Raw genomic sequence first — 27,827 nt, 5'->3', positions numbered from 1 at the left:
ATAGATAACTTGGTCAACACATTTAATTCAGCTGTTTTAAAGATTTTTACATCTCATTTTTTTTAGGAAAAAATTTGTTTTGCAGTAAAAAACCCATGCAAAAGTACACCTTTTCAGGTCACCTGATTCTGTTTCTAGGGGAGTCTATTATCATTCATTGCATTCGAACTATTTTACAAGTTGTAGATAAGTGAGGCGAAGGCCAAATATTTCTTGTCTGTAGACATGTAAATAACTTCTCTTAGTTAAAGATTCAGTTGGGTGAATTGAATTACTCTTCCTTACTCTGGAAAAAGTCAGTTTTGCCTCCATTAGCATATTAATTTCAATATTCTTGATCTATAAATGTGTCTGTTCCTTTTATCTGGTTGTAGCATCTTACTCAGACCTTCATTAATGATTAATATGTTCACTTACATGGTATGAAAGCATGCTCTTCATTTTTTCTGACTAGAGTGAAGTTCACAGGATTTGCATTACATTTATAATTTTGACAGTAATATACAAATGTATTCCTTAGGTTGTATAAATTTCTAAAATTAGAATCTCCTTTTTGTCCTACTGACCCAGCACAAAATATAAGTAGTATTTTGATATAAATTGGCCCAAACAACATCATTCAAGGTTAACATCTGTATTCTATTGTAAATTTAAAAAATAGATATTTTGGTCTCCATTTTCCTAAGAATTCCGGGAAATAATCTTAATGGATTATCCAAAACTTGGCAGGTCTTTTGCAAAATGCTGTATAGAAAAGATACATATGATTATGACAAGATCCTCCATTTGGTGTGATGGATCTAATATTAATTAAGCCTACTTGTCAAAGGCAATTGTATTCAATGTTCCACTCCCCCTAAATTTTAGATGAAATGTAAAATGTGATTTGCCTTTAAGTCACAAATGCTCTGGAACGGTTGGAAAATAAAAGGATGGCATTAAAGAAGAAAATGTAAAAACAAAGTTACTTATTTATAAATATAAATATACATATAGTTGTTTGTGAAGCTAGTAATATCATCACCTCCTTTTCCTCTTCCTAAGAAAATTAATAAAAATAGAAACAACTTGGGAGTACTTTGCATTGCCTCTTTGATTCAAATTTGCCACTTAGAGAGGTATGATCTTTAGTAAGTGACTTAAGGTTTCTGAATCTTGTTTTCATCATCAACGCATGACAATAATAACACTTTAAAGTATTGTGAAAGTCAAAGTAGAAATGTCTGCTAAAGTGCTTTGCCATTGTAAAATGCATGGTAGAGATAGTCGTGACCTTTCAGGAGTAATTCTAGCTGCCACCAGTAATTCTAGCTGTCTCTGAGGTGGAGCACATTTCTGAGATTGAAGGCATTGGGTGAGTTATGCTAACTTTAGTATGACTGTGGGCAGAGCTTTCAGGAAGAAGACTAAAAACTTTTTTCTTTTTTTCTCTCCAGGAAGACTGGCAAGTATTTATGTGATTCACTTGCCAATTTTTATTCCATCCACTAGAGATGTCAATTCTTAAATATTTTCAGTGAATTTAGAATTATTCGAAGTGCATGTGAACGTGAAAGCATATGCTTCTTGGGAAGTTCAGAAAGAGTGCATCAACTCTCTGGTGGTTGAATCAAATTCCATTATCTTGAATGAATTCTTAGAAGTTTTTCTTTGAAAATTCATAAATTTCTGCCTAACAGGCTAATGCAGGTGATTATTTTCCAAATACCTGGATGTCATTTTGGCATTTCTCTGTTTTGACCTTCATGCTCAGGGACAAAATAGCTGTTTCATATGCTACCTTTCAGGATCTGAGACTTGGTGCTTCTGTTTCCATGTGATTGGGTACAGGGTAGAAGTTACACAGGGAGAAGTGATGAGCCACTTGGAAAATCAGGTGTTTATTAATGTGTTTTCATTTTGGGGGAAGGAGGGTTTTAGTAGATATAGTTTTCCTGGAAGAGCAATGACACCCATACCTCAAAAGACCTTACTACACAAAGTGGATCTTTTCCATGGTTTGTTGTTTTGTTCATCTACCATACTGTTCCATTTCATTTGGTTGATCATCATAGATGGACAGACTTGGAGAAGATGGCTTAGATCATTCATTTGGGGTGTCTCTCACGTGGATATCGCAGCAGTCACAAACGCAGGGCCCTCAGCCAAATCGTGTTTTGTTTGAGGAGCAGGGTGTTTTTAAGGAAATCATCTCTGAATGCCTTGAGGTGGAATATGTCCTCCCTGTTTTATACCCAACTGTCTTATGAAATTATATCACATGCCTCACTCCTACAGGTATTTGTGTTTTTGGATGTTTGGCCTATAAAAACCAACAAGATTTGACCAACAGTCTCTGTGGCTAACTGCTGCATTTGGGCAGGTGAAAATTCTAAATCATTGAAAATAAAGTCTCTGCAGCAAGTTGCCTCTCTAGGCAACATGTAGTTCAACCTGTGAAACCTTTTGGGAATCAGCAACAAAAAGGAAGGCTGCATTGTGGAACCCTTTGAAATCGTAGCATCTATGATTTTCAGCCTATATTGGGTTGGGGCACCTGAGAGATGCGAGTGTGGTACAGTGAATGCAGCAGAAAATAAAGAAGTTCCCTTCTTAGCAGAAGTATGTTTAAATTATTTTCTTCCTTCTTCTCTTAAACTAATAGAATATTTAAAATGAGTCAAATACATATTTTACTTGATAAACTGACTTTATATTCACCTATTGGAAACAGTACAACATATTTTACATCAGATTATGAAATATGGATGTTTTACTAAAAGACAGGAAGGACTTTTTCCAGTCTTTTAAAGTAAATACATATTCAAAGGATCTTAAGGCATACCATTTATTCATATTCATATCTATTGAAATACTGTACATCCACATACTTCAATAAATAGTTAAAAACCTGACCTCTTTTTAAATCATTTCTGAATTTCAAAAAACAATTTTTATTGAAAAGATTAAATAGGTAACTTTTGGCTGTCACAAAGCTAAGCACAATGGATAAATTAACAATTATTCAGTAAATTTGATCAATATAGATGATTGGCTTTGATAAAATTCTCAGAGGTTTCTGAGTTCACACATTGGGGTATTTATATATGTGTGTGTGTGTGTGTGTGTGTATCTATGCATAGATACACATACATACTATATATACATATATATATATATATATATATATATATATATATATATATATATATATAGTCCTGAATTACCTGGGTAATTTTCTTAGTTCTCCAGTCTACTTTCTAGATATAGCTTGAATGTTATGATGAAGCATTAATTTTTCAGTTAAGTTTTAAACACCCCCAAAAGTGGTTTTAAGTTTGACATTCTCTCTCTCGAATCTTTTAGTGTTTCCCGAAAAACACAATACTATAATTTGGGCAGCACTTTTCATTATATAATTGCTGCATAATAGGAACTTAATGGTGTCACAGGACTTACGTTTCAAATGGGATCATTGTAAAACATAATTACACCACTTGCAGTTAAACCAAGAATGCAAATGAATTAAGTCAACTACCCTAATGTTCTTTTCTTCCCTCTCTCCCTTCCTTCTTCCCTTCCTTCCTTCTTCTCGTCCTTCCTGCCTCCATTTTGTCCCCTCTCTCTTTACCTCCACCCTTTCTGTCTTTTTCTTTTCTTTTCACTCTCTTTCCTCCACTGCTCCTTATTTTTCTTTCTTTGAAAAAAAAAAAAAAACTAGGGGCAACCAAAGGAGTCCCACAAATGGAACTTGTGGAAATATAACGCTGAAATGAATACCTAGAAAAAATTGTTTCAGATCAAAAGATAAATCAATTTCATAAAACTGCTGTTCTGAAATTGCAACAATCTTGTACAGTCAGGACTGATAAAATGGAGTAATCAGACATTTCATATGTCTATAAATGTAAAATCATCTACTTGAACATTATATGCATACATTCACACAAAAAAGCAAATACTGTAGCCTTATTTGAACAATATTGAACTCATAAATACTCATGGTTTCACTCTGTTCAGGGGCCTACGGACTAGGAATGCTGCTGTGATACAGAAAAACATAGTGAATACCTCCTCTATTTAAAATGTCACTCAAGAAAGTCTCTTCTAACATAAAGGCAAATACATATAGCTACTGAGCTATGACTGTACTTCTGTCACATTCTATGGGAAAAACACCAGACCACAAATTCGGAATCATGACAACACTTTGAACTAATTATTTGGTTCATCCATAGTTTATACCTCGATTTACCTCACATTTACCCTACAGACCTTACAAAGAGGAGGTATTTTTAACTCTAGGAAAGCGGTCACTGTATAATATGCATTCTTGATCTGTTTCTTTCTCCCAAACAATGGTACTGATGGTTAACACTTTCTGTGGTAGCACCACTATTTCTAGTAAGTAGATTATTATGGAGTGTGCCACTTTAAAGCTGCAATACAAAAAATATATATATATAGTTTACTCACCAATTCCACAAAAAAATATTTTAAAAAAGCAAATCAGTAATAATCAAAATTAAAATGCCATGTGTGTTGAAATCAAGTTTTTAATACATCCGGCGAAACAATGTCATGAATTATTATGGTGAGTAAATTTAATAGCATTATGCCATATTATTGCCATTTTGTGGAAACACTGTATATTTATGCCTCCTCATTTAGGATTCATTTTTTCTAATTAAAATAGATTTATGGTGTACTTCAGGGCTAAGCTTTACTTGAAAAAAACATCATGATTTTCAAGCCATTGCTTTTGGGGCAAACTATTAGATATCTTAAGTATGTACAACCTCCATGAAATATCTTGTGTCTCACTTTATTAGTAGGTTTTTTGTTGTAAATGTGACTTGCAAGAGGGAACTATGTGTGGAAATCTCTCTATGTAGTGAAACGGCTAATTTCATCAAACTTGGAAAATGGCTTTCAAGTCTATGGTCTTTCTTTAGTAAAGAGTAAAACCATCAAAATACTCTTGTAATATAATACTTCCATGTTCATTCAAAAGTGTAGTTTTCATTCTTTAGGATAGAAACAATGAAATATTCATGATAATTTAATGATACATCTTTAGATATTCTAATCACTGGTGTCTTGTCTTCACTTGATCACATCTTATATATGCCACGTAAGAAGAAATAAAGCACGGTTAATTTTGTTGCTTCTGTCTGGTTTTTTGCCTTTACTTGTTTGAATTGACATGGCTACAGAGATTTTATTGCAGAATTAGTTATTTCAGGGATTGATCTGCTGCATACCAGCATGGAATATCTGTTATAATATATTCTGGAACATTTTCTTTGATATAACACGCATTCCAAACTATCAACTGAGTGCTTGCTTCGGCAGCACATATACCAAACTATCAACTGAGTGATGTTTTCAGGTGGGGAATATGCGAAATGCCCCTGTCTACAGGAGCACTCCATCTATTTACCTGCCTCAGAGCCAGCTGAATTTGGAATGCTCATCAACTCATGTAATATTAGTTGATCGGACTTTGTGTTCTTTCTGACAAACCATCTTAAAAATTTTGGCGTGGAATAGTGAAGGGAAAGGATGCTGTATTGCTAGGTGATTTCTAGGATGGACTGTGCTGTCATCTTAAGGGGAACTGTTTCCCAAAGTGGATCCAACATTCAACTACAACTAAAGAAATCATATGGTAATAAATTTACCTGTACTATATTAACTAAATTGTTTTCATCACAAAACTGAGTTTATGTGGGGCAAAATCCTCACAGCCCATTGGGAAGGAGGGATGAGATTTTTATAGTCTAACAGCTCCTTCGTTCTCTAGAAATAGGATATAGCTCAACTTTATCTTGTGATTTATTTTTGCTTTCAAATTTTAGGATTTGGCAAAACATTTTTATTAGTTGGAAACGAAGAGAAAATTAGTATTTTATATGAAGGCACACCCATGCTGAACTTACAGGGAAGAGAAGCAGAGCTGCACAGCCAGTTATATTACAAGGCTCATTCCTGAAACCTGAATATCATGCGAGCAGAAAAATCTAGATATGTGTTAGTTATATTTTGAAGAAATGATCTGAAGGCAATATTATTTGCTTTTTTATCAAAAAAGAAAAAAATGCATCTTTGTAAATGTGGATTGACTCCTATTGAAACAGGGAAATGAATGCTTGTATTGCAGCCTTAAAGAATCACATATTCACTGCAATATTCGTTTTTGTAAACTACAGCCTGCAACCTAGCAGACCATGACTGAATGCTTTTGAAAAGTTGTAGATTACAAACATGAAATCACAATTAATATCCTCTAAAAGTAATTTCAGAGCTTTCACGTCTTAAAAAAAGGACAATGTGTACTGCTTCACAAGGTAATGTAGCTAATCAAAAAAAGAGTAGAATTAAAGTATTTACATAATGAGCAATTCTACAGAAGGCGATCATCCCCATGTAAGCACTGCTGATTATATCCCACGCTGCTTTTAACAAACTGTACCAGATTGGATCCAGCCATCAGCACTTTCAGAGAATCCTTAAAAGCCTTTTATGGGTCTTTAAATTTATTGTAGAATGGCATTCTTCAGGTAGCATATGCTGGTGAAAGAGGACAGTGTCAACACAAGGTACCAGCAGGAGAAAAGCACGTCAGCGCTCCCGGTAATTCCATACTGGGCTGTACTTGGAGCTGGAAAGAAACGGAAAAGATTAAATCAAAATCTAATTTGTGTCTTTCAGGATCTTAACAATCATCAAAAGGCAGCTGGGTGCACTGGAGTCAGACACACTTAGGTTCACATCTGGTTCTGCTCCGTGACAATGTGTGGCCTCTTCAGCTAACCGCTCTGAGCTTCAGTTTTCTCGAGGGCAAGACAGAAATAATACAACCCACCTGGCAGGGCTGCAGTGTGGACTGGGGGGGAAGCACACAGGCCACACTGCACTGGGCTGGACACATGCTAAGTAGTCCACACACAGCCGCTCTGCTCCTTATTCCTTCTACATGGGGCGTTACTATTTGGATCAGTGGATAATGCGTAGTTCATGGGTACATTTTTTAACATTTATCGTTATCGAGATGTGTAATCGACATCGTGTTACAAATAGATAACACGTGGTAGCACCACTATTGGTTCATCATTACAAATAACATCGTGTTAGTTTAAGGTGTTCAACAGTGTTGATTTGATGCTAATCCTAAATAGGATTACCGCCACGGCATGGGCTAACAGGTCTAGCACATCATATACTTATCATTTCCCTTTTGTGATGGAAATAATTAAAATCTAGTTTCAGAGTAACTTTGGAGGTTATAACGTAGGATTGTTGTCTACAACCACTGTGCGGTACGTTAGTTCTCCAGGAGTCATCTGCTCACCAGGTCTGAGTTTGTACATTCAAACACCATCTCCCTGATGCCTCCACCCCAGCCTCTGGTAACCACCATTCTGCTCTGTTTTTACAAGTTCAGCTTTTTTAGATTTCACATGTAAGTCATATCATACATATACACATATGAATATTTGTGGATCTTTTTTATTGGCCAAATACTGTGCTAAATGCTGGCAAAACAAGAGATTCTCTCTTCCAAAATCTTTTTTTTTTTTTTTTTTTTTGAGTGGGTCAGGGGGTGAGGTGAAGAAAGATATTCAAACAATTGTAATGGAGTGACACAGAAAATTGTGCATTTAACTCTGCCTGGGCAAGAGAGGGATGATTTAACAGAGTTTTACCAAAGGGGACAGCCATTTGGGTAGAGAAAACAATTTATTCAAAAGGACGAGGAAAGGAGAGAGCATGGCCTATATTCTAGTAGATTAGTCTTGCTGGACCATGAAGTTTGAGGCTTGGAGTCGAGGGAATTGAAACTGGAACTCTAGGCAGATAAAACATGACCTCAGCTGTAAGGAAAAATAATTTAATTTTTTATACTGAAGGAGCTTTTAAAGAATTTGGAGCTGTTGAATCGTATGATTACTTTTATACATTGGAAAGATCACAGTTTCATACATAGAGAAGCTTATGTCGTACTTGGCCAAGAGTCATGTTAAATTTTCACTGAGAGATTTCACCTAGAGATTCACCAAAGCTTGGAATATTTTGAGAGTCGACTGAATGGATTCCACTTCATTTCACAAGAGGACCGTTGCTTCTCTGAATGTGAATTATACTGTGTTTCAGAAGTTGGATATTGCAGGCATTCTCAGCTTTGCTTGAGACTGACTCTCCTTTGCCATAATAAAAATAATAGTGATAATAAAAAACCCCACCAACCTATCTTTAACTACCCTTTCTTAATGAAACTTGGATTTCAAGCAATGTTTCCTAATAGAAAATGAATCGTGTAATAAAAAAATATATATACTACTTCATCCTCAAATCCATAACTCAAACCCAGGAGCAGTTTTAGTCACACGGAGTTTAAATTACCAGCAGGTAGTTTTTTAATGGAACTTTCACCAATGACTATAGTTCCATATTACAAGAAGAATAAATTGTGTTGTTTATATCTCTAGAAATTAAAGGGAATGAAAGATGCATTAACCTCTGCAGTGGGAAGTTTCCTTGACAGTACACTTGTTGATTCCAGCTGAATGAAGCTCAAGGCCTGAGACTACTACTCTTTAGTAAACAGAGAGCAAAATCCACTATTTAACGCTTCTATTGGCATCACAAATGAGTTTTAAAAAATGAGACAGTGAAGAGGAGCAGCATATTGTGAAACACAAAGATTTTGAAGTTTTGATATATAAGAAGTCTAATTTAAAACCATGAAACTCCTTAAATTATTTTCTCTTGTTCAAGACCTAGAAAAGTGTTTTGTTTTTTAAAACATAAATAAATATTTAATTGCTCTGTTACCTTCTCAATGACAGCTATTTAAGAGTTATTTTGCTGTTGTTTTTTAAGAATCTTGAATGCAGTAAAACCAGTATAATGGTAAAGGACTAATAATAAGCAAAGCATATAAAATGATTTCATAAATAAGAAATAGATCTTAAAAGTCAAGCATACAAAGCAAAGATAAAATTTTTATTATCATGACAAATTAAATAGTACATTAAGTGGGTAAAGTATAAAGAATCCTGAAAACTCCTTATCCCTTTTTTATCTTTTTTTTAATCCCTCCTCTAAAGTGCATTTTTGGGGGCACTCTTTCCTGAATCCCCTCTCCTCTTCCAGCAAGCTGTGTAGATGACTCTATTGTGTCATTAGGCCACCATATATATTCCTTCTTATGACTATCATACTACATTGCAAATATTCATATACATATATATTTTTTCACCCGATTGTGAATTCTCCTAGGTCATGTTTTATTTGTCTCCGTGTTTCCATGCACAGAGAGTGGCAAAGTCTAGTGTATAGTAGATGCTCGAGAAATGTCTCTTTAATGAATGATTCCATTAACCAAACGAATGAGTTAGAGTTAAAAGTAGTATTTCTCTCCTACAAAAGAGAATCTCTTCTGAAGCAAACCACTTGCATATATAGGCCAGAGAACCTACAATACATCATCTTTCATTCATTTAGAAATATTTATTGAATTAGGTACCAGACATTGGGAACACACTAGCTAACAAGGTAGAGATGGTCCTTTTGTTACTTAATTCCATATACCCCACCTCTTCCCCCAGTGTGCCTTTATCTTCTACTCACCCTCCTAATGTCTTAGACATGACAAAGGTTTGTCAATAATTAAAATTAAATAATACTTTTTAATTAAGAGAGTATATCTTTTTTTCCCACTGTGCTCTTAAGTTGTTTATAAATGCAATACTCTATTAGTCCTAAAATAAAGTAGGAGCCTGTTGCTGCATCGTTAGCCTGCAATTATTATAGGAAATGGACTGTAGAATAGCTATTGATAATTAGTAAGCCAGAAAAACAAAGAGTAAAGTTAGTCAAGGGAACTTTTAGTCAGATATCTAATGCTAAGTCATGTATCGTGATTCACACTCCTTAAGTATATATTGAGCATGTTTCGTGTGCTGGGGATTAAATATCGGCTAAGATGAATAAAACTCAATCTTGGAGGAAGGTTTTATTAGAGTTGGAGGTATAAATAAAAAGGCATATATAGGACATTAGGATATATATATAATTATAAGAATAATGAACAAACATAGGAGGGCTCTCCAAGGAACATGGGAAGTAAGCAGTCCAGAGAGCAGATGCAAATACAAGTGTTTTTTACAATATGCGATGATACACACACGAGCACATAGATATCTCACTTTTCAAAATGGTGGCATAGTAGTCCTTTTATTTGGGGGGTTCCCTATTATTATATAACCTTAGTCTGATTGTGTAACCTTGACTGATATCTATTATGGATTTGTACTGTGTGTGATTCATTAACTGGGTGATTCATTAACCGGGCCAATGGTACTAACATTAGGAGTCTCAGTACTCCTTGGGCCAATTAGATTTATTTGGCATGTTAAATCTCAACCAGCTATTTGAGAAATTGTAGAATATGTTAATAAATTAAATAACTGTTCACTATTAGATATTAGCTTGAAGGCTCAGTTCAAATATCATCTACTTCAAAAAGAGAAAAGTTTCGATAACGTCTCATACGCCAATACCCATTTCCCACACTATTACCATAAACACATAAAGGGACAAAATACTTTGACTTCTTTTTTCAGAAGAATATTGTCTTTCCTCACTCATGTTTTACTGCCTTTCTTCCCTCCCTACTTTGAGACTTAGGACCTCCTAAGACCTGCACAGAGTCAGAATACCTCCCTTCGGCGCTTGAGCAAGAAGATAGATCATAAGGCTGATTATGAGAAAGAGCAGGCCTCAAACTCTGAGCATCACTCTCTTGCAGCAAACAATAGAGAATGTAGATGAACCCACGCCGCCCAGACACAGTCCTGAATTTCCTAGGAGACCTGTAGTGGTGCCTCTGGGGTGGTCAGATCTGTTGGGTATTCTCTGTGAATATCACACTGCTGCTCATCCTAAATAAAATTAGGAGGCCGACGGCCTATGATCAAAGGAGCTGTGGTGCTATGGTGAGAATTCTGGTTTTGTTCTGAGTGATATGGAATCCATAGGAGAGTTCTGAGGCCAGCTGACATTTTTAAGTGATCACTTGGCTAGTCTGTGGAAAATAGATCATACTACTGAAGGCACGAGTAGAAGCCTCTGCTAATCCCAGGCCATCGGGGCTCTCCACTGCCTACTGAGGAAAGCCAAAGCACCATAGCTCAGCATTCAGGGGACTCTGTTATCTGGTTCTAGTCAACTGATCCAGACTCATACAGGCCCTTAGCTCCAGTCGCCAGCCGTTTTCTGAGCACATAGAATATTGTCATTACTCTTTTTCATTTGCATCTGCCATGTTCAGAAGCTTAAACGACCTTCCTTCTGGTTCCCCTTCTCTACCTACCAAAGTCCTACTCATCCTTTGATATCTCAGATACCACTTAGTCCATGAGGCCCCCCAATCTAAGAATATTTAGTCCCCCATTTTTTTGTCCCCCATTTTTATCTGACTTCAGAAATAGTTCTTCTTGAACTTATATAGTAAGTTATGTATTTCTCTTCCACTGGACTGTAAGCATGTTGAAGTTACAGAACAGTCCTCCTTATAATGCATACATCTGTTTCTTATATCCAATGCGTTCAACAGATGTTTGTCAAATTAAATGTGGGAAGATATTCCTAAATATTCATTTGTCTAATCCAGGACAACTCTGATACAACACCCGTTGTCTCTATGCTTTCTTGTACTGAAGGCAAAGTATGTGAGAGGAAAACTATTCCATGTTTCTTTCCCACTCCCTGTTTAACTGTCTTGTTTTTTTTTTTTTTAAGATTTTATTTATTTATTTGATAGAGAAAGTGAGAGAAAGAGATAGAGAGAGCACAAGCAGGGGGAGCGGCAGGCAGAGCGAGAAGCAGAGAGCCGATGTGAGGCTGGATCCCAGGACCCTGGGATCATGACTGGAGCTGAAGCCAGACACTTAACTGACGGAGCCCACTAGCTGCTCCTTGTCTTTGGCCTTAAGGAGAAAAATGTGGGGGATCCCTGGGTGGCACAGCGGTTTAGCGCCTGCCTTTGGCCCAGGGCGCGATCCTGGAGACCCGGGATCGAATCCCACGTCGGGCTCCCGGTGCATGGAGCCTGCTTCTCCCTCTGCCTATGTCTCTGCCTCTCTCTCTCTCTCTCTCTCTGTGACTATCATAAATAGATAAAAATTAAAAAAAAAAAAAAGAAAAATGTGGAAAGGACAAGAGGTTTGCATTGAGAAGAAAGGGAGTAAGAAAAAAAGAAGAGAAAAAGGAAGAAACAAAAGGGGGAAGAATTTAAAAGAGGAGAGGGAGAGAGAGAGAGAAAGACACAGCCTTCAAGTCATGTGTGAGATGCCTTCATGTTTACCGTTTTATCCTTTGGTGTAGTTTGTAAGTCAGAATTTAAAACAAATAACAGGAAAAGTAGGTTGTCGTTCCACTCACTTTCTTGGTAAGGTTAAAGGAGTCCTAGTTTTTAAATATGTATAATCTATGGACCGCGGATCCGGATGGTGTTGGTTCCAAGTGTAGCTCCACCTCTTCCTACCTGGACACATTTCTTAGCTGTGCTTAGTTCAGTATCTTCATCTGCAAATGAAGAGTCTATCTCCGAAGTTACCACGAAGATTAAACGTGTCACTACCCTGAAAGCACCCAGCACAGCATCTGACCAGGATGAGCACTGCCTCAAGTATTATCCAAACACCTAGTCACGCGCTTGTCTAGCAAATTCAGTGTGTGCGATGTGCTAGGCATTCTCCGAGCCATTCTCCGAGCAAAACAGGAATCGTTCCTGCCCCTATAAAGTTTTCTCTTCAGCTTGAGATGTTTTCCATGGAACAAGAATATTTTACCTCATTGTTAACCCACACTTGATCAAATCAATGTTTCTCTTGTCTTACAAACTTGTCCTCCATGTTATCTATTTATTTTTCTTATTTTTTTCTCTTCTTTATCTTGGTTTCTTTTGAAGGACTTTTATTCAATGTCATTTACTGCTAGATTATTGTCCAGTCTCCCCCTGGTTTGCAGAGTCCTTGAGGCCAGAGAGTATGACCCCTTCCCACCCTCCCACCCTCACCCCCCCATTGGAGGCCTGGCCTTTAGAGAGTGGTTTCATGGCTGATCTAGTGCTGAGTTTGGTTTTTCTGGGGCTCTCAGGCAGGGAGCGGAAGTGCCTGGGCTAGGTGTGGAGTCCAGGCCTTTGGGATTTCTCCCAGTTGTCAACAGGAAGATCCAATCTGGGTTTTAACACACGTCTTACATCTTGTCTAATTATGATTATCACTCCCAATTACTTACAGCTGCTGCATATTATTTTCAGTCTTGGCAGTTTTCCCTTGTATTGCTCCAGTTTTTATTTTTAGGCAAAAGCAAATGTAACTGTGAAATATTTAGTTTTGGTATAATACCAATTACTTGCCTAGGCAATTTCCTTAAATTACTCAAGCTTTAACTAAACTAGCTTTGAGTCATATTTTTAAGATTCTTGCTAAAATCTTAGGTGGAGTTACTTTAGTTACATTAACTCTGCCTCCGTAAGAAAAAGCTGGCCTCAACTTATGTTTTACTGAGAAAGCTTGTACCTGGGAAGTGAATGATTTACACCTAAATTAGATTTCATATAAAAAGAAGGTGATTAATGTGGATTCAAAATAGATTGCACATTAGTTTACTGAGAAATTATGCATCATTCATTCTCTCCAAAAAGACAGCACAGCTCTGTTTTATTACAGACTGTGGGAGGTGACAGCTCAAAAGATATTTTAATGCTCTCGTTAGCAAAACCCACCCCTTAACACCACCATCAGCAGGTGGAGGGGATAGCTGGATTCAGATCACACCCAGATTTTCTGGATCATTTAATTCAGCCTAAATACTGGATGGAGTTTAGGGGAGGAAAAGGGTACTAGAATGGGATTTGTTTTACCACTTTGGGCCATGGTGTCTAGAAGAAGCACGCAAGTCTCAGCCCAGGTGACACCAGCTCACTCTTCCTTTCTCTGCTATTTCTTGTGCAATCAAGTGGCCCAGACCCTGATTGGATGTGCTGTGTTAAAGACTCCGTCTCCTCATGTACCATCTCCCACCTGTGGTCCAGAGGTAGGGTTGTGTGGCTACCCGTGCTCTTGCACTAAGTCCTCTAAGGCCTCCTTCCCCGGGCTCTAGGGTTGAGGATGCCTGGGTAGCTCGGTGATGCTGTGGTGGAGCTAACGATGCGTGGATTTCCAGATTCTCTTTTTCGTAGCACACCCTTATCGTGCCATCGACTGTTTCCTAGAATACAGAGAGGTAAGCATGGCCCACGTTCCCTGCCGCTCTCCGTGTGGTAGAGTCAGGCTTAATTTATGAGCCTCTTGCCTAGCGAGCTTCGCTTAGTTATTTAGGGAGAGAAAGTAGGAGTTGGTAAATGGCTTCGAATTCCTGCCTATCAGCCTTCTTTTTATCTTCTTTAGACGTAATCAGTCTGACAAGTGTGCACTTTTTTTCAAAACCAAGGCCTAAGGTTATAGCAAATCCATACGTAGATACTTAGGCTTACATTTTAGATTTTTTTTATTTTTTCATTTGATCCTGTCTTCGGGAAGTTCCAGCATCTTTTACAGACTAGAGCCTTCACAAGCATAAAAATGTAACAACACTGTTTTCGCAGAAAGCGCCTTTATCTTCTATTATGAACAATGAGGAGAATGGCTAGAGAAATCACACGATTCCTTCCTCTTTCTGACTCGTGGTATTTCCCTGCCGGCCTGTTGTGAGCAAGTCCGAAGCTGTTTCTCTGGCAGACCACCATCCTCGAATCCTTTTCTGCCTACTGAAGAGCCATTCTGCCAAAGTTCACAGTACACAGTCCTATTTACTCAGCATCAACTACATTAGGAATTTTAAACATATGTTTGTCTCTGTTATTACCCATATTCAGAAATCTGCCTATTTGCCGATAAATGCTTTTATCTGCAAATGCCAGATGAAACTATCCAAGACCATCACCTCTCATTTAAGCTAAGGAGAATAAGTAAGCAATCACCCGAATAGAAACAAATTCTGCAGCCTTTTTTTCTGTCCTTCATAGTCATTGAAAAAAAGTTTCAAAGCCCAGATTATTCATCAATATCTTCTAAATGTGTGGAATTTTTTTTTTTTTTTTGCTCACTCTATTTGGTTTACATGAATCTATAGTAGCTCCGTTTCAAAGTGCGTTGCCAACAGAGGTAATTTTGTGTAGCCCTCAATGCTTCTTTGAACTTGGGCAGAGATTATTTATTCTTGATTGGTTTGAAAACAGGTTTCTATATAAGCATCATTACATATTTTGGAGCATGCGTGTGTACGTGTGTGGGAGTGTGTATGAGCGTTTCAAAAGCCGGCTTTGTTGTGTGAAATGTATATATAAACATGATACAAACTGCCTCGACCACACAGATTTTAGTGTGGGCCTTTAAGCCACCACTGAGCTGAAGAAAAGAGGGTTTTACAGAAATAAAAATAGAAACCCAGCTGTGTTCTTAAGGTCACTAATAGTCACTGCCATCAGCTGTATCATCAATGTGACATTGCTCATGTGGTAGAAAGCAGGAGACATTGCAAACCAGTAAACGTTTCTGCAAGTCGAATGAGTTTTTAAGATTTTATATGGGTGGGAGTGAAATGATTTCAGTTTTTACATAAGTGTTTAAACTTGGGGCTTTAATGATCGAGTTATCTTATTTGTTAAATTTTATTTTTTACCTCTTTTGGGTTAGGCACATTATCCTAAAGCAGCTTCTTGTGCTATTCTACAACACTGCTCTTTCAGCATTAAGGGTCCAGAATTTCACAAGGTTTGATGATCCTTTTCGTTTTTTAGAATATTACCTTTACCTTCCAATGTTTTTCCCTCAGCTTTTCAAACGCAATAAAGGCCAGTGATTATCTGGCCCTGTAGTTCTGATTTACTTAAATTGTTCCACTTGTTATGCTCCAGATTGATTTTCAGTTATTCTCAATGATTCTCTAATCATTACCATTATATTTTGGCTATTTAAAAAACCTTATTAAATCCAAATGACTTTGTATAGAATTCAAGACCCGCTGTAAGCTTTCCTGAAGCTGCCTTGCCAGCCCGCCCCAGGCTGCTGTCTGACGTGGGCCACGCTAGTCGCCCCAGCCAGGAAGGGCTCTACGTTCTCAGGACACACCTGGGTCTTTGCTCCATTCGTGTACTTGCTCATGTTCTGGCTTCATCTGAGATGGGTTTCCGCATCTCTACATGCTGGAATGTACCCATCACTCAGTGCCCAGCTCAAATGCAACCTGCTCATAAAGTTAGAACCCGTCAGAACTCTAAGGGGTCTCGGGGGTCATCTGCAACCCTCTAATGGTATGGATGAGGAGACAAGGTGCAGATGAATGATGTGGTGACGTCACAGGTAAAAATAAGGCTCAAGCTGAGGTATGCTGGTTCTCCGTGCTTCCCTTTCCGGGTAGCCTCCCTGCATTAATACCTGACTCTAATTGGAATTAATCTGCCAATTTCTCTTTTTTATCCACTAGCCATTTGCTTTTACCTACACTTTGCCACTCTCACGTTCATCAACTTCAATAGAGTCTGAGTCTCTTGAAAATAAGGATTATATTTAATTTACTTCTGTGTTATTCAGAGCATTTGATCAAGTAGTTGGCACTATCGAAATATTTATTACAGAGGACTACAGATGAATTATTTTAATTTCTGCAGTTTAATGAGCTTTCACTATAAAAGAAAGGAGCACAATAGGGAAGGTCATATCACCAGTGGAGATTTCAGGATTTGGGAACATTAACTACCACTGGTTCTATGTTACTGAAACCAAGAATCTCGTATTCCTGGACGTCTCTGGAGACATCGTATGACAAACCTACAGAGTTGCACACGCTCCCAGAGAACTGCTGAAGAATCGCTCTTGTCGGGGACTCCCAGCTAGAGGTGCCGGTCAGAGATGGAGACGGTGTTGGTAACAATCAAGCAACCACGTGTCAGCTTAGCACCTCTATGCTCTGGTTTTGTCTTCCTGGTAGTGTTGTTATGAGTGAGTAGCAGATGAGCTGAGTAAAATGCTTAGCACAGTGCTCCGTTAAGTGTTCACCCAACAGTAGCTTTTAAGATGGATTAGTATTTATGCAAGAAGCACCAATGTAAGCCCTTTCCTTCGGCCCAAGAAGAAGTATCTTGCTGGAATAAGGCAATGTGTATGTCAAAATTCTATACATTTGAGACGATAACAACCACGGCAACAATGCTCTCCTTCGAGAGGACAGCTCCAAGAACGCAGATGAGAAAATTCACTCATCACACAAGTAATGCTTGAGCAGCTACAGATGCTTATTGCTCACTTACTATACTCGGTATACCGTTCTGGGCGCTGGACTCCAGTCTTAGCCTACAGTTCCTCCAAGTAGATCACGGTGCTCTGAACAAACCATACTCGTAACCCCCCTGGCCCACAATTCGTATTTCTTCAACTTGAAATCACCTTCTTCCACTTCCTCCCAAATTTCCAGGCTCCATTTGCCCTACTTTTAGTTTCTCTTAAGGACTTAGTTCAAGGGTCGCTTCTGTGATAACTTACTTGGCCCTTTTAACCATTATTTGCTCCCTCCTTTGAGGTTCAACTCCAATTCAAACTCCTCTCTCATGGCCTTGCTTGCTGACTTGCCTCCTTCCCTGAACTGTGGGTTTCTAAAGAACAGGGACCTTGATATTTCATCTTTCTTTACTTCTCTTTTTCCCTTCCCCAGTGGCTAGTACAATGACTGCACATAATAAGGGCTTAATAAATAACTGCCCTTTTTATCTCCACATGAGATAAATTTGCAAAATATATTTGTTTCACACACCTTTTGTGTCTTGCCTTCCGTCCCCTCCGTTGCCTTTTTACTTTAGCTGCTGCTATGACAACCAGCTGCATGCAGGGCAAACAATTCTGAGATATATTCCACATGGCTCCTCACAGGGTTCCCAGTGGGATGGTGCTTAGTGACCCATAGCAGGGACCAGCTCAATAACACATTCTTGGACTGGCTTTCTCTCTTTCTCTGTTTAACTTGTTCCAATCTCCTACCAGTGCTCCTTGAAATTTCCTTTCCAAAATAATCACCTATTAGTGAGAAGCTCATATTGCGAGGATCCACACAAAGACAACACTCTTATGTGAAGAAGAGAAGAACAGGTTATAAGTACTGTGTCTAGGGCAATTTCATGCCCTGCACCCCCCATGATAGTGCTTTGCACATAGTAGGTATACAATAAGTTAGTTTTGGATACATAAATTAAGCAAAAGTCAGTATTTATCCTATCTCTTCGCCTCTACTCTTCTTGGCTCTTGATAATTCAGTTGCATCACTTTTATGAGGTCTGCATTAATTACATTGTTAGCAGGCACCTCCCCTTAATAATGTAAAAGAGGTCTTAAAATCTTAATTAAATCTGATTTTTTTTCCTCATAGATTTTATCCCAGGAATATTACCCACTGCTCTACACTATTATCATTTTGGTTTTTGCTACACCAGCAACATCGCCTAATGAAAGTTCTGTCTCCTATTGTATTTCTTAAATATTTAAAAGCACTCATGGTTCTTATATTTTTATTATGATTTCTACTATAAAGTGCCCCTCTCCCCACAACCTTGAAATGCTCTTCAGCCCGCCTTACATTTTCTGCCTAAAGTGATCCAACTTGTAAGATGGGAATATGGGAAATACAACTTCTATGAAAGGAACGTGGGGACATGCATGCAAAAGTCAGATGTTGGGTGGTCCCACAAAGGATGAAAAGAAAAAAAGGCCAATATGTTTGCATAGTGATCCTAGCACTGAATGCATTACTCAGTCTGGATTCATACTGATTTTTAAAGATGTTAGTAATATTCTTCTCCCCAAATGGAAAGAATATACTGCTCATAATTTTTCTGGACACCTTTTATTTATTTATTTTTATTTATTTTTAAATTTTTTTTGGACACCTTTTAAAGGCATTTTTAAAAGATGGTTGGGAATGTTTTAAACTGTCACATCAGAGCACCTTACCTCTACCTCGTTTTATGGATATTATAAACTTAGCCACTTATTTTATTGTTCAAAAGAGTTTTGACTGTAATTGAAATATGACTTCTGGGATCACATTAGTAAGCTTTTCAGTCTATCAGTTGATAAATTTTCTTAAAGATTTATTTTTATTTATTTGAGAGAAAGAGAGAGGGGGAAAGGGATAGAGTGCCAACACCTGCATGAGGGAAGAGGCAGTGTAAGAGAATCTTCAAGCAGACTCCCCACTGAGCACAGAGACAGCCCTAGGGCTGGATCCTGTGACCCAGAAGATCAGAACCTGAGCTGAAACTAATAGTCTGATGCTTAACAGACAGCCACCCAGGTGCCCCGATCAGCTGATAAATTTATATTCACAGTTCTTTGATCACAAATCATGAGAAGCCTTGTTATTTTATTAGATCAAACCTTAGTTTGTTAGAGATGCCTCTACTTTAACATGCTTTTCTATTATCCTAGCCAAAATATGCACATTTAACTCTCAAGCTGGAAAATTATTCTTAGGTAAGTCAGAAAAAGAGTAATTTAGGAGTAACTGGTTTTTACAGTAATCACATTATTCACACAACAAATGCTTACTGAACACCTACTATGTGTTAGACATTGTTGTGCTTAGTGCTGAATTTACAAAGATGTATAAGATCTAAGCCTTGGCTTTCAGGAACTTAATGTCAAGTAGGAACAAAACTATCTAGAAGAAAAGGGTTGATTTTCACTAACTCATATATTATTAGAATTCCAGGATTAAAAGAAACTTTGAGAGACTCTATTCTTTTTTGTCAAAGTATAGTCAAATCCGGAATCTTGTTAGAGAAAGACATTTCAGGTTTATGCCATTTTAAAGCCAGAAGGGAAAAAAAAATAAAAAATAAAAAATAAATAAATAAAGCCAGAAGGGACTTACGTCTAGAGAGGGAATAGCTACACAGAGGATTAATTTAATTCTCTAGACTTCTGAGTTTGGTGTCCTATCCAGCACACTGCACTACCCACATTAATTTATTTAGTATCTTGTTTCAGATTTTTATAACTCCTACTGTTTATCGATACCGAATATAGCAAATACATTCTTAAAAATTTTTCGAAATATAAAATGATCAAGAAAATTTCATAGTCTAGCAAATTATGTCACAGTTACATACCACTTTAGTGATTTCAACCAACAAAGCACAAAATGAGGTTTTTATCTATATCTCCCTCTCAAGTAAATAAAATCTTTAATAAAAATATCAGTGATGTTTGAATAATTTTCATATTAGCTTATATTATGAACAGTTAATTTTAATTTATACCAAGGAGAGTGAGAATGCTGCCTGGCACGAAAACAATAGGTATCTATAACATTCTGCATATATATCTAAACTGTCTTGATTCATCGGTTTCTCAAAGGTACACATGAAATCTGGAAATTAGCCAAATTAGCATCTTTGCATAAAATGCAGTTTGTTCTTTCACGAGAAGGATCCATGTCCATTTGATATTTATACCTGAAGTCAGGACCTGAAAGCTTGAAAAAGGAATTAAAGAAACCACAGATTCTTAGAGAGCATAGCCTAGTTTAAAAACAAATGTGTCAAAAAAAAAAAAAACCCAAACACACAAAAAATACAAATATGTCAATTTGGTTTTATTGTAGTAACATTTCTTGACCTTCCTACTACACCAATACCTAAGTGGAATTGCTAGTGAAATCAGAGAGCCACATTTAAATGCCTGCATTCTAATATGCATTTTCCATTTCACACTAAATTTAATTATCGTCACAATTATAAAGGAAATTTAGCATCATTCTAACAGTCAAAAGAGAATTTCTAAAATTTCCTGTAAGCTTATGTGCAAGATTTAAGGAAAGCAACCATGAAGTCATTTCCTTTCTTGTGTATTCTTAGAAATGTATCTTATAAAAAAGTTTGGGCTATATAACTGTACTCGGGTGTACTTTTAATCTTAAAATTAGAAAAGGCAGATGATTATTTTCTCCCTTCACTGGAAAGAGAAAAGATATTAAACGTTAATATCTCACTGTTACACTTTTTTCCCCCTGAAGATAAAGGGATATAAAAAGGAAGCAATAAGCACTATGCATGTTCCTACTAATCTTACCAGAATCTCCTCCTATATTAAACTAGTTCTCCTCTATCCTATTTAAACTGTTCTTCTGATATTCTTCACATATGAACAAGATGATCCTTTGCTGGGTTTAAGCATTATGGCAGCGACCAGCTTATAAAGAGTAATAGAGCAGCTTTACCTTCATGTCTGTATTAGGAACAAGAAACTCACCAATAATACAAATAGAGTTTTTCATTAAGCAGCATTCCTGTTGATTACAGAGCAACAATAAATTTTTTTTGGATTTCCATTTAACAGTGAAAACAAATCCCAATTCTCCCATCTTTTTGATGCAGCTGGTTGCACAATGCATAATGTCTGATATACAATGGCAGTGTCTATTGTTACAGAACTGGCTTATTTGTGTATTGAAAGCTTCATTCAAATTTGTATGGTTCAGAATGTTCAATGAAATGCACAAATTGACTGGTTCAATATTCCTCAATTTGTCATAATGGTTTTTGTGCGAGTGTTTTTCTTCTTTAAGACAGTCATAATGCCGTTTTTATTTCATAAAAAAAACAGGGTGATGATTCCTGTGAGATCTCACAGTTCAGTGCTAAGAATAGGGTCTTGAGTCAAGTTCAAAGTCACGTATAGAACTATGAAAGCCACCTCGGACTAAATCTGGGTTTAGCAGCCACAGAAAAACCACGGGAAGCTTTACTTCATTGTTTGATGACAATGAAGTGAAAACGATGTGGACATCTTATGAAAAGGATGTTGTAAGTGAAAGGGAGTGGCTGAGACACAGCAAGGTGAGTGTTGGAAAAGATATTGAAACTTAAACAATATTGGGGGGAAAGACTGGTCTAGGGAGATCCCCTGATTAAAAATATCAGCAGAAACACAAAGGTACTCACTTTGGAGCCTTGCAAATACATCTCTTCATATTGGGCATTAGGAGTCCTTCTCTAGTCCTACGTATGTTTACTAAATTATATGAGTCTAGTAATCCCAATATCCTTAGAGTATGCATCCTAAAATGCATACTCAATTCATGTTCTTTCTTTCTTTTTTTGTTTTAGATTTTATTTATTCATTATGACACACACAGAGAGGTAGAGGAGACACAGGCAGAGGGAGAGGTAGGCTCCCTGCGGGGACCTAATGTGGGACTGGATCCCAGGACCCCGGGATCACACCCTGAGCCAAAGGCAGACACTCACTCAACCACTGAGTCACCTAGGCGTCCCAATTAATTCATTTTCAATTCATTCATTCATGCATTCATTTTTATGTCATTGAATTGCTTTGGGGTTTAAATTAAAGGAAAGAAACCTTGAGTCAGTAAATATGATTTGATTGCCAGATCACTGAATCATGAAAAGAATAGATTGAAAAAAGTTATTTTTAAATAAGGAAAAACTACAAAACCCTGGAAGAAAAATCAAATGTCACTATTTCTTAGGTGCCAATTAGAGGCATTTAATTGCATGTTGTTTGTTTGAAGATATTACCTTTTCATCACTTCACTAGTAGGTAAAGAACAGAGAGAGGTCCTTTTCCAGCTGGTTAGACAATGCTGGAAAAAAACTAGACTCTTGTACTTGACATAGATGACTTACTATTTTAATTCCTGAGAAGATGTATTTCCAGCGTTAAATATAGAGTAGAATAACAATCACATTATAATTATCAAACATATGGGCAAGGCATGTAAAGGACTGCCCAGAGTGTTTTTTAAAAATTTCTTTATTTAATTCTATAATTACATCATTATGACTCCCTCCCCCATTTTTTTTTTCAAAGTTAATTGCTTTTAGAAAGTTTTTAGTATAAAGAATTAGACCTTCAACAAAATACTTAAGTACCATGAGCTTTGGTTTTTCCATCTCTAGAACAGGGTTATTGTGAGTACTAGAGGAGAAGATGTTGGTGACCATGCTCTGTGATGCATAAATCAGTTTATACAAGCAATGTGGCTCCAGGGCTGATAATTGGGTCTTTAAGGGGAAAAAAAAAATCCCTCTTAGATTTGTTGTCATTTGTTAAACCAAGAATGGAATGTCTTCAAGTGATCCATCTACTCAATCATGGTTGTTAGATGAAGTATAAATGACCAAAGATTACTTACTTTGGTGAAATAAACTTCTATTCACCTAAAGTTTAGTTTTATCTATTAGTAATGGGCAAGGTGATATATCTGACTTCTAAAAGTGTCTCTTTTATCATTTATTCATTCATGCATTTGTGGATTCATTTATGAAACATTTCTGTAGTATCTACTCTGTGCAGAACTGCCTGGGTATCGCAGGTGCTCCTTCACCTCCCAAGATTCATGCCCCCTGGTTGATGGATCAAACAGGAACCTAGGTGCTGCCATAAAAGGATTTTACAGATGTAATTAAGGTCAATTGACCTCAAAATATAAGATGATCTGGGTGGGCCCGGCCTAGTCTCATGAGCCCCTCTGAAAGTAGGCAGTTAGTTTTCTTCACTGTTAGTATTCTTCACTGTCACCCTTCTGGGTCTTAATCTCTGACTTAGTAAGTAAGCTTGAGTTCAGAAGGGCCCATGTATGAGGAATGCAAGTGACCATTAGAAGCAGTGAGCAGCCCCTGTCCAACAGCCAGCAAGGCCATGAGGACCTCAGTCCAACAACCATAAGGAACTGACTCCTGACAACAGGCTGTGTGAACCTGAAAGTGGGTTCTTCTGTGGAGCTTGAAAGTCAAGACACCTTGACTTCAGCCTCGTGGGATCAAACACAGACAATCCACTTGAGCCACGCTTCAGACCTACGGAGCTGCGAGCTAGTAAGTGTTGCTCGAAACCACTACATTTGCAGCACTTGTTTCATAGCCAGAGAAATGAACGCAATCAATGATTTCCTTTCATACCCGACACATCACGTAAAGTGTCAAGAACAATGACAGAGTTAAAGAGACACAAGTTAGAAATGGGAGACCAAAGGATACTACGGCAAGGTGAAATGACTAAGCATCAAACGAGCAGCACACGTACATGCTTTTACTTCCCAGAGGATGTTTCACGGTATTTTGAGTCCTTCCTGGAGCAGGGGTGCATAGGGCCCGGGAAGGTTTGGCAGGGCAGACTTCCGCTTAGGATTTCAAACAAATCTGTTTTTGAACCCGTATGTCTGTCTTTACTTCAAGTTTTTGTGCAGATGACATTCTACCATCCTATGCTGTGTCTGTTCTCCGTGTTTTATACAAACCTTTCCTCACCTTTGCAAACAATAAAAACAAAGCCTCCAATCAGAGACTCCAGGGGGTCAGGACTATTGTTCCTTTCAGTTGAAAGGAAATAATCATGAGCTACTTATAAATCCAAGATTACTCCAATTCATGCTGAGCCCTGAATGAGATAATATGTACATATATGTAATCTCCATCCAGAGTATAGAGAAAAAGCTTGACCAGAAGCCCTGTGAGCACTTCCCTCCCCCCCCACCCCCCACCTTTTAAATGTAAAATGCCTAAATCTGAACACTTATCAATGAATAACTAATCCTAGTAAGCACATAGCCATGCTTATTTTCTAACTCCTTTGTGGTCAAATAATGAATACAGATGATACAGAAAATAGGCACCATGGCAAATTTAGACAAATAGAATTTAGAGACAGTGACAGAAAGCTTAGTCAAGCATAATGCTCACAAAACATAAAGCAAAAATCAGGAAGAAAAACATCAAACATTCCCCAGAGGCTCCTGATTGCATAAGAGGGTCTGACTTTAGAGTCCTTGGGTTTAGTGTAACCTCCTCTTTTTCTAGCAATTCACACTCCTCCAGCTGAAAGATGTTTGCACCATAGCACTCATTATTTACCGTAGCTACTGAAGCTGCAAGAATACCTAAATAAATAAACAAACGAATGGATAAGGAAGTGAATAAATGTGTGGAAGATAAAAGAGTAAAGCCCTGGGTTCATTCCCCGACTTTGCAATCTAATTGTGTTTCCAGTGGGGAAAAAGGCACACACGTGCTCTCCTAAAAACAAAACAAAACAAAACAAAACAAAAAAAACAAAAGAAAACCCCGCTTTTTTATATACAAAAGGTAAAGCCAACATGCTTTTTTACTTGTGCCATTTCTCCATTTAAGCTGCTATTTGCTACTTATCATGTATGAATAGAAGAATGGATGGAATGAACAAAGCATGGATTTTTGTTGTTCCTGCCATGTAAAGTTACAGCAAATAGATTGTAGGGAGGAAAGAATAAATGTAGAAATAACCTAAATCTTTTTATGTAGATGAAGCGAAAAAGCAGTCTCCTTTAGAATTGCTGCTTTAGATTATAATAGCAATTTATGTTAAAAGTCACTATGACAAATCAGCCCATAATTTATTTTAAGAAGTCAAACTAGCAAGATCAAGTGTTCTGTAGGTGGTATTTCATCTTATCATATTAAAACAGTCTTCCCAAATGTAAAAGATAATCTCAACTGCTGTGTTCTGTAAGCAAGCAGAAAATTATGTAAATCTGATTTCCTTACTATGCGTTTGCTATCTCTTTAAAGCTTACTAAATCATATCCAGATTTGTAAACACAAAAGCACTGGATCCAAGATACATTTGCTTTTCAAACACTCAGAATGAAAAAAGGTATTTTGCAGGATGTAATTGAAAAATTCCTATCTGTTTTCAAAAGCTAACAAATCAACAGTTGTGTGAGATAAAAAAAAAAAAATACAAGACATCACCTCTTAACTTATTATGGGCTTAATTGCTTCCTCATAATGGAGTGTGACAATGTGATTGCAATAAGAATAACACCTGCTTTGAAAATCACATATCAAAGAAATGCCAGCGAGGAGCAGGAAGTCCAGAAGGCAGCCAGCCACGTCGAAGTTCTTCATCTACTCCTCAGTTTGCACCAGTTCCTACCCCCTCTCCTGTAAGCCTGCTTAGGTTCATTGCCTGAATAATTGTTGACTTTGTTAGCTCACCTAAAACTGTCTGCCCAGCTTTGAGGCTGCAGAGGCACAGAGTTTGCACATGCAAGTAGTTGGGTATGTATCTGGGCCAAAACTCCGAGATTATCTTCCTCACAGACGCGGAAGCCCCCTGAACTGCAGTGTGCTCTGTCTGTGTAAGAAGACAAAGCCTGCGAGCCAGATGGCACTGGCATCTCGAGTCAGTGGCCAACAGAAAGGCCGGTCCGCTTTCTTTCTTTGTTCTAAGAAGAAAATCCTTTGATGTTAAGGTTAATTGGTTAAGTTCATTCATATTGTGGATCCGCATTGAGTGGCATTCCTGTAGCTTGATTTCTTTGTAACTGTATGTCTCATCTTATATATTCTTGCACCAATAACTTCCCATCTTGTGTTTGGAGCAAGGGAAGAAATCCTTTACTTTTTCTATGAGGACTTGGCCAGGGGCAGTAAATCGATAGGTTACAAGGTACCTAAATTGCAATGTTTTAGCCCTCCTCTTGGTATCCCATCATGATCTCATGGTTGTGAGATCCAGCCTCATTTCAGGCTCCACGGTCATGTGGAGTCTGCTTTGGATTCTCTCTCTTTCCTCTGCCCCTTCCGATCATGCTCTCTCTCTGAAATAAACACATCTTTAAAAAGAAAATAAATTGCTCTGCTTTAGCTAATAGAAGTGTACAGTCGTCCATGTGCTTCTAAAAAATGAGGATAATGAAAACAAACTCTATTTTCAGTTCCTAACATAGTTAAATGTCGAGCAAATGAGATATAGTCAACAACTTCAGTAAGCAATAAAATACAAAGTTTGGTGTTATATGAAGGAATTGTATTAACTGTAAAATAAGTCAGTACTCCATTTGAATTCTAACATTTTGGAACTTTAATAACCGGAGACAATGACATGAAGGGAGTGAAGAAAGATGGAGAATGCCGCACTTAAGATGTGGTAGGAGCTGCACGAAGACAATGGCCAAGAAAGACGACAGGACAAATAATGCAAGATGTGCTCAAGGGGAGCTATGCAGCCACGCGTAAGAGCACAGAGAGATCGACAACACACACACACACACACACACACACACACACACTCCTCATACATACCAACGGCTCGGAGAGTCATCTAGACACTCATTGAAAGGGCAAGAGGAGACTGAGAATTATCAAAATTATGGGCAGCGAGGAGGACAGCCCAGCATCCGTGTTTGTAGGCTAATGCTCCAAGGGACCAAATACCCTCTTGTAGCTTCACAGCTCTCAGTGCTGGCCCTTCTGTCGAGATGACATCAAGCAGATGTGCATGCTCAGCCTACGGGCTGCAAGTTTTCACACTTGCCCTCAAGGCAGTGTGTGTTAGGCCCCACCCGCAAGTGCACACATGTGGTAACGATGCTCAAACCAAAACTTCACAGAAACAAAACGACTTGTCTTTACTGAACAGCCTCCATCACTGCTGTGGTGTTAAGGTACTGAGTGTGAGCCCTGATAATTTCAGTTTCTGGGGATATAATGTCCGTGTGCTATCAGGAAACCACACAGCTCACGGAGAAGGAATAATTTGTATGTTTGGGGACCTCGGGACTTAGAACAAAATATTAAAAAGAATAACTGAATATTACCTAGACCTACTGTGTGTAAGTATTATTCTAAAAACTTCGTATATATACATTTATTTACTCCTCACAATAGCCTATATTTCCCCCCACACACACACACACTTTATATGTAGGTGAAAACTGATACAGGTAAGGGTTAGACATCTATT

General features: G+C 37.7%; 1 protein-coding gene across 1 annotated transcript in view; it reads right to left on the bottom strand.

The window, feature by feature from the left end:
• Positions 1-2,670: 2,670 nt before the first annotated feature.
• Positions 2,671-27,827, bottom strand: part of NEGR1 (neuronal growth regulator 1) — an 813,773-nt gene continuing 788,616 nt past the window's right edge. The window contains exon 7 of the mRNA XM_025417983.3: positions 2,671-6,643. Coding sequence (XP_025273768.1) covers positions 6,519-6,643 — 125 coding nt within the window. The 3' untranslated portion in view covers positions 2,671-6,518. The remainder of the gene's footprint in view (positions 6,644-27,827) is intronic.

This window comes from Canis lupus, chromosome 6, assembly GCF_003254725.2.
Source record: "Canis lupus dingo isolate Sandy chromosome 6, ASM325472v2, whole genome shotgun sequence".
NCBI lineage: Eukaryota > Metazoa > Chordata > Mammalia > Carnivora > Canidae > Canis > Canis lupus.
This window is presented reverse-complemented; position numbering and strand designations above follow the sequence as displayed.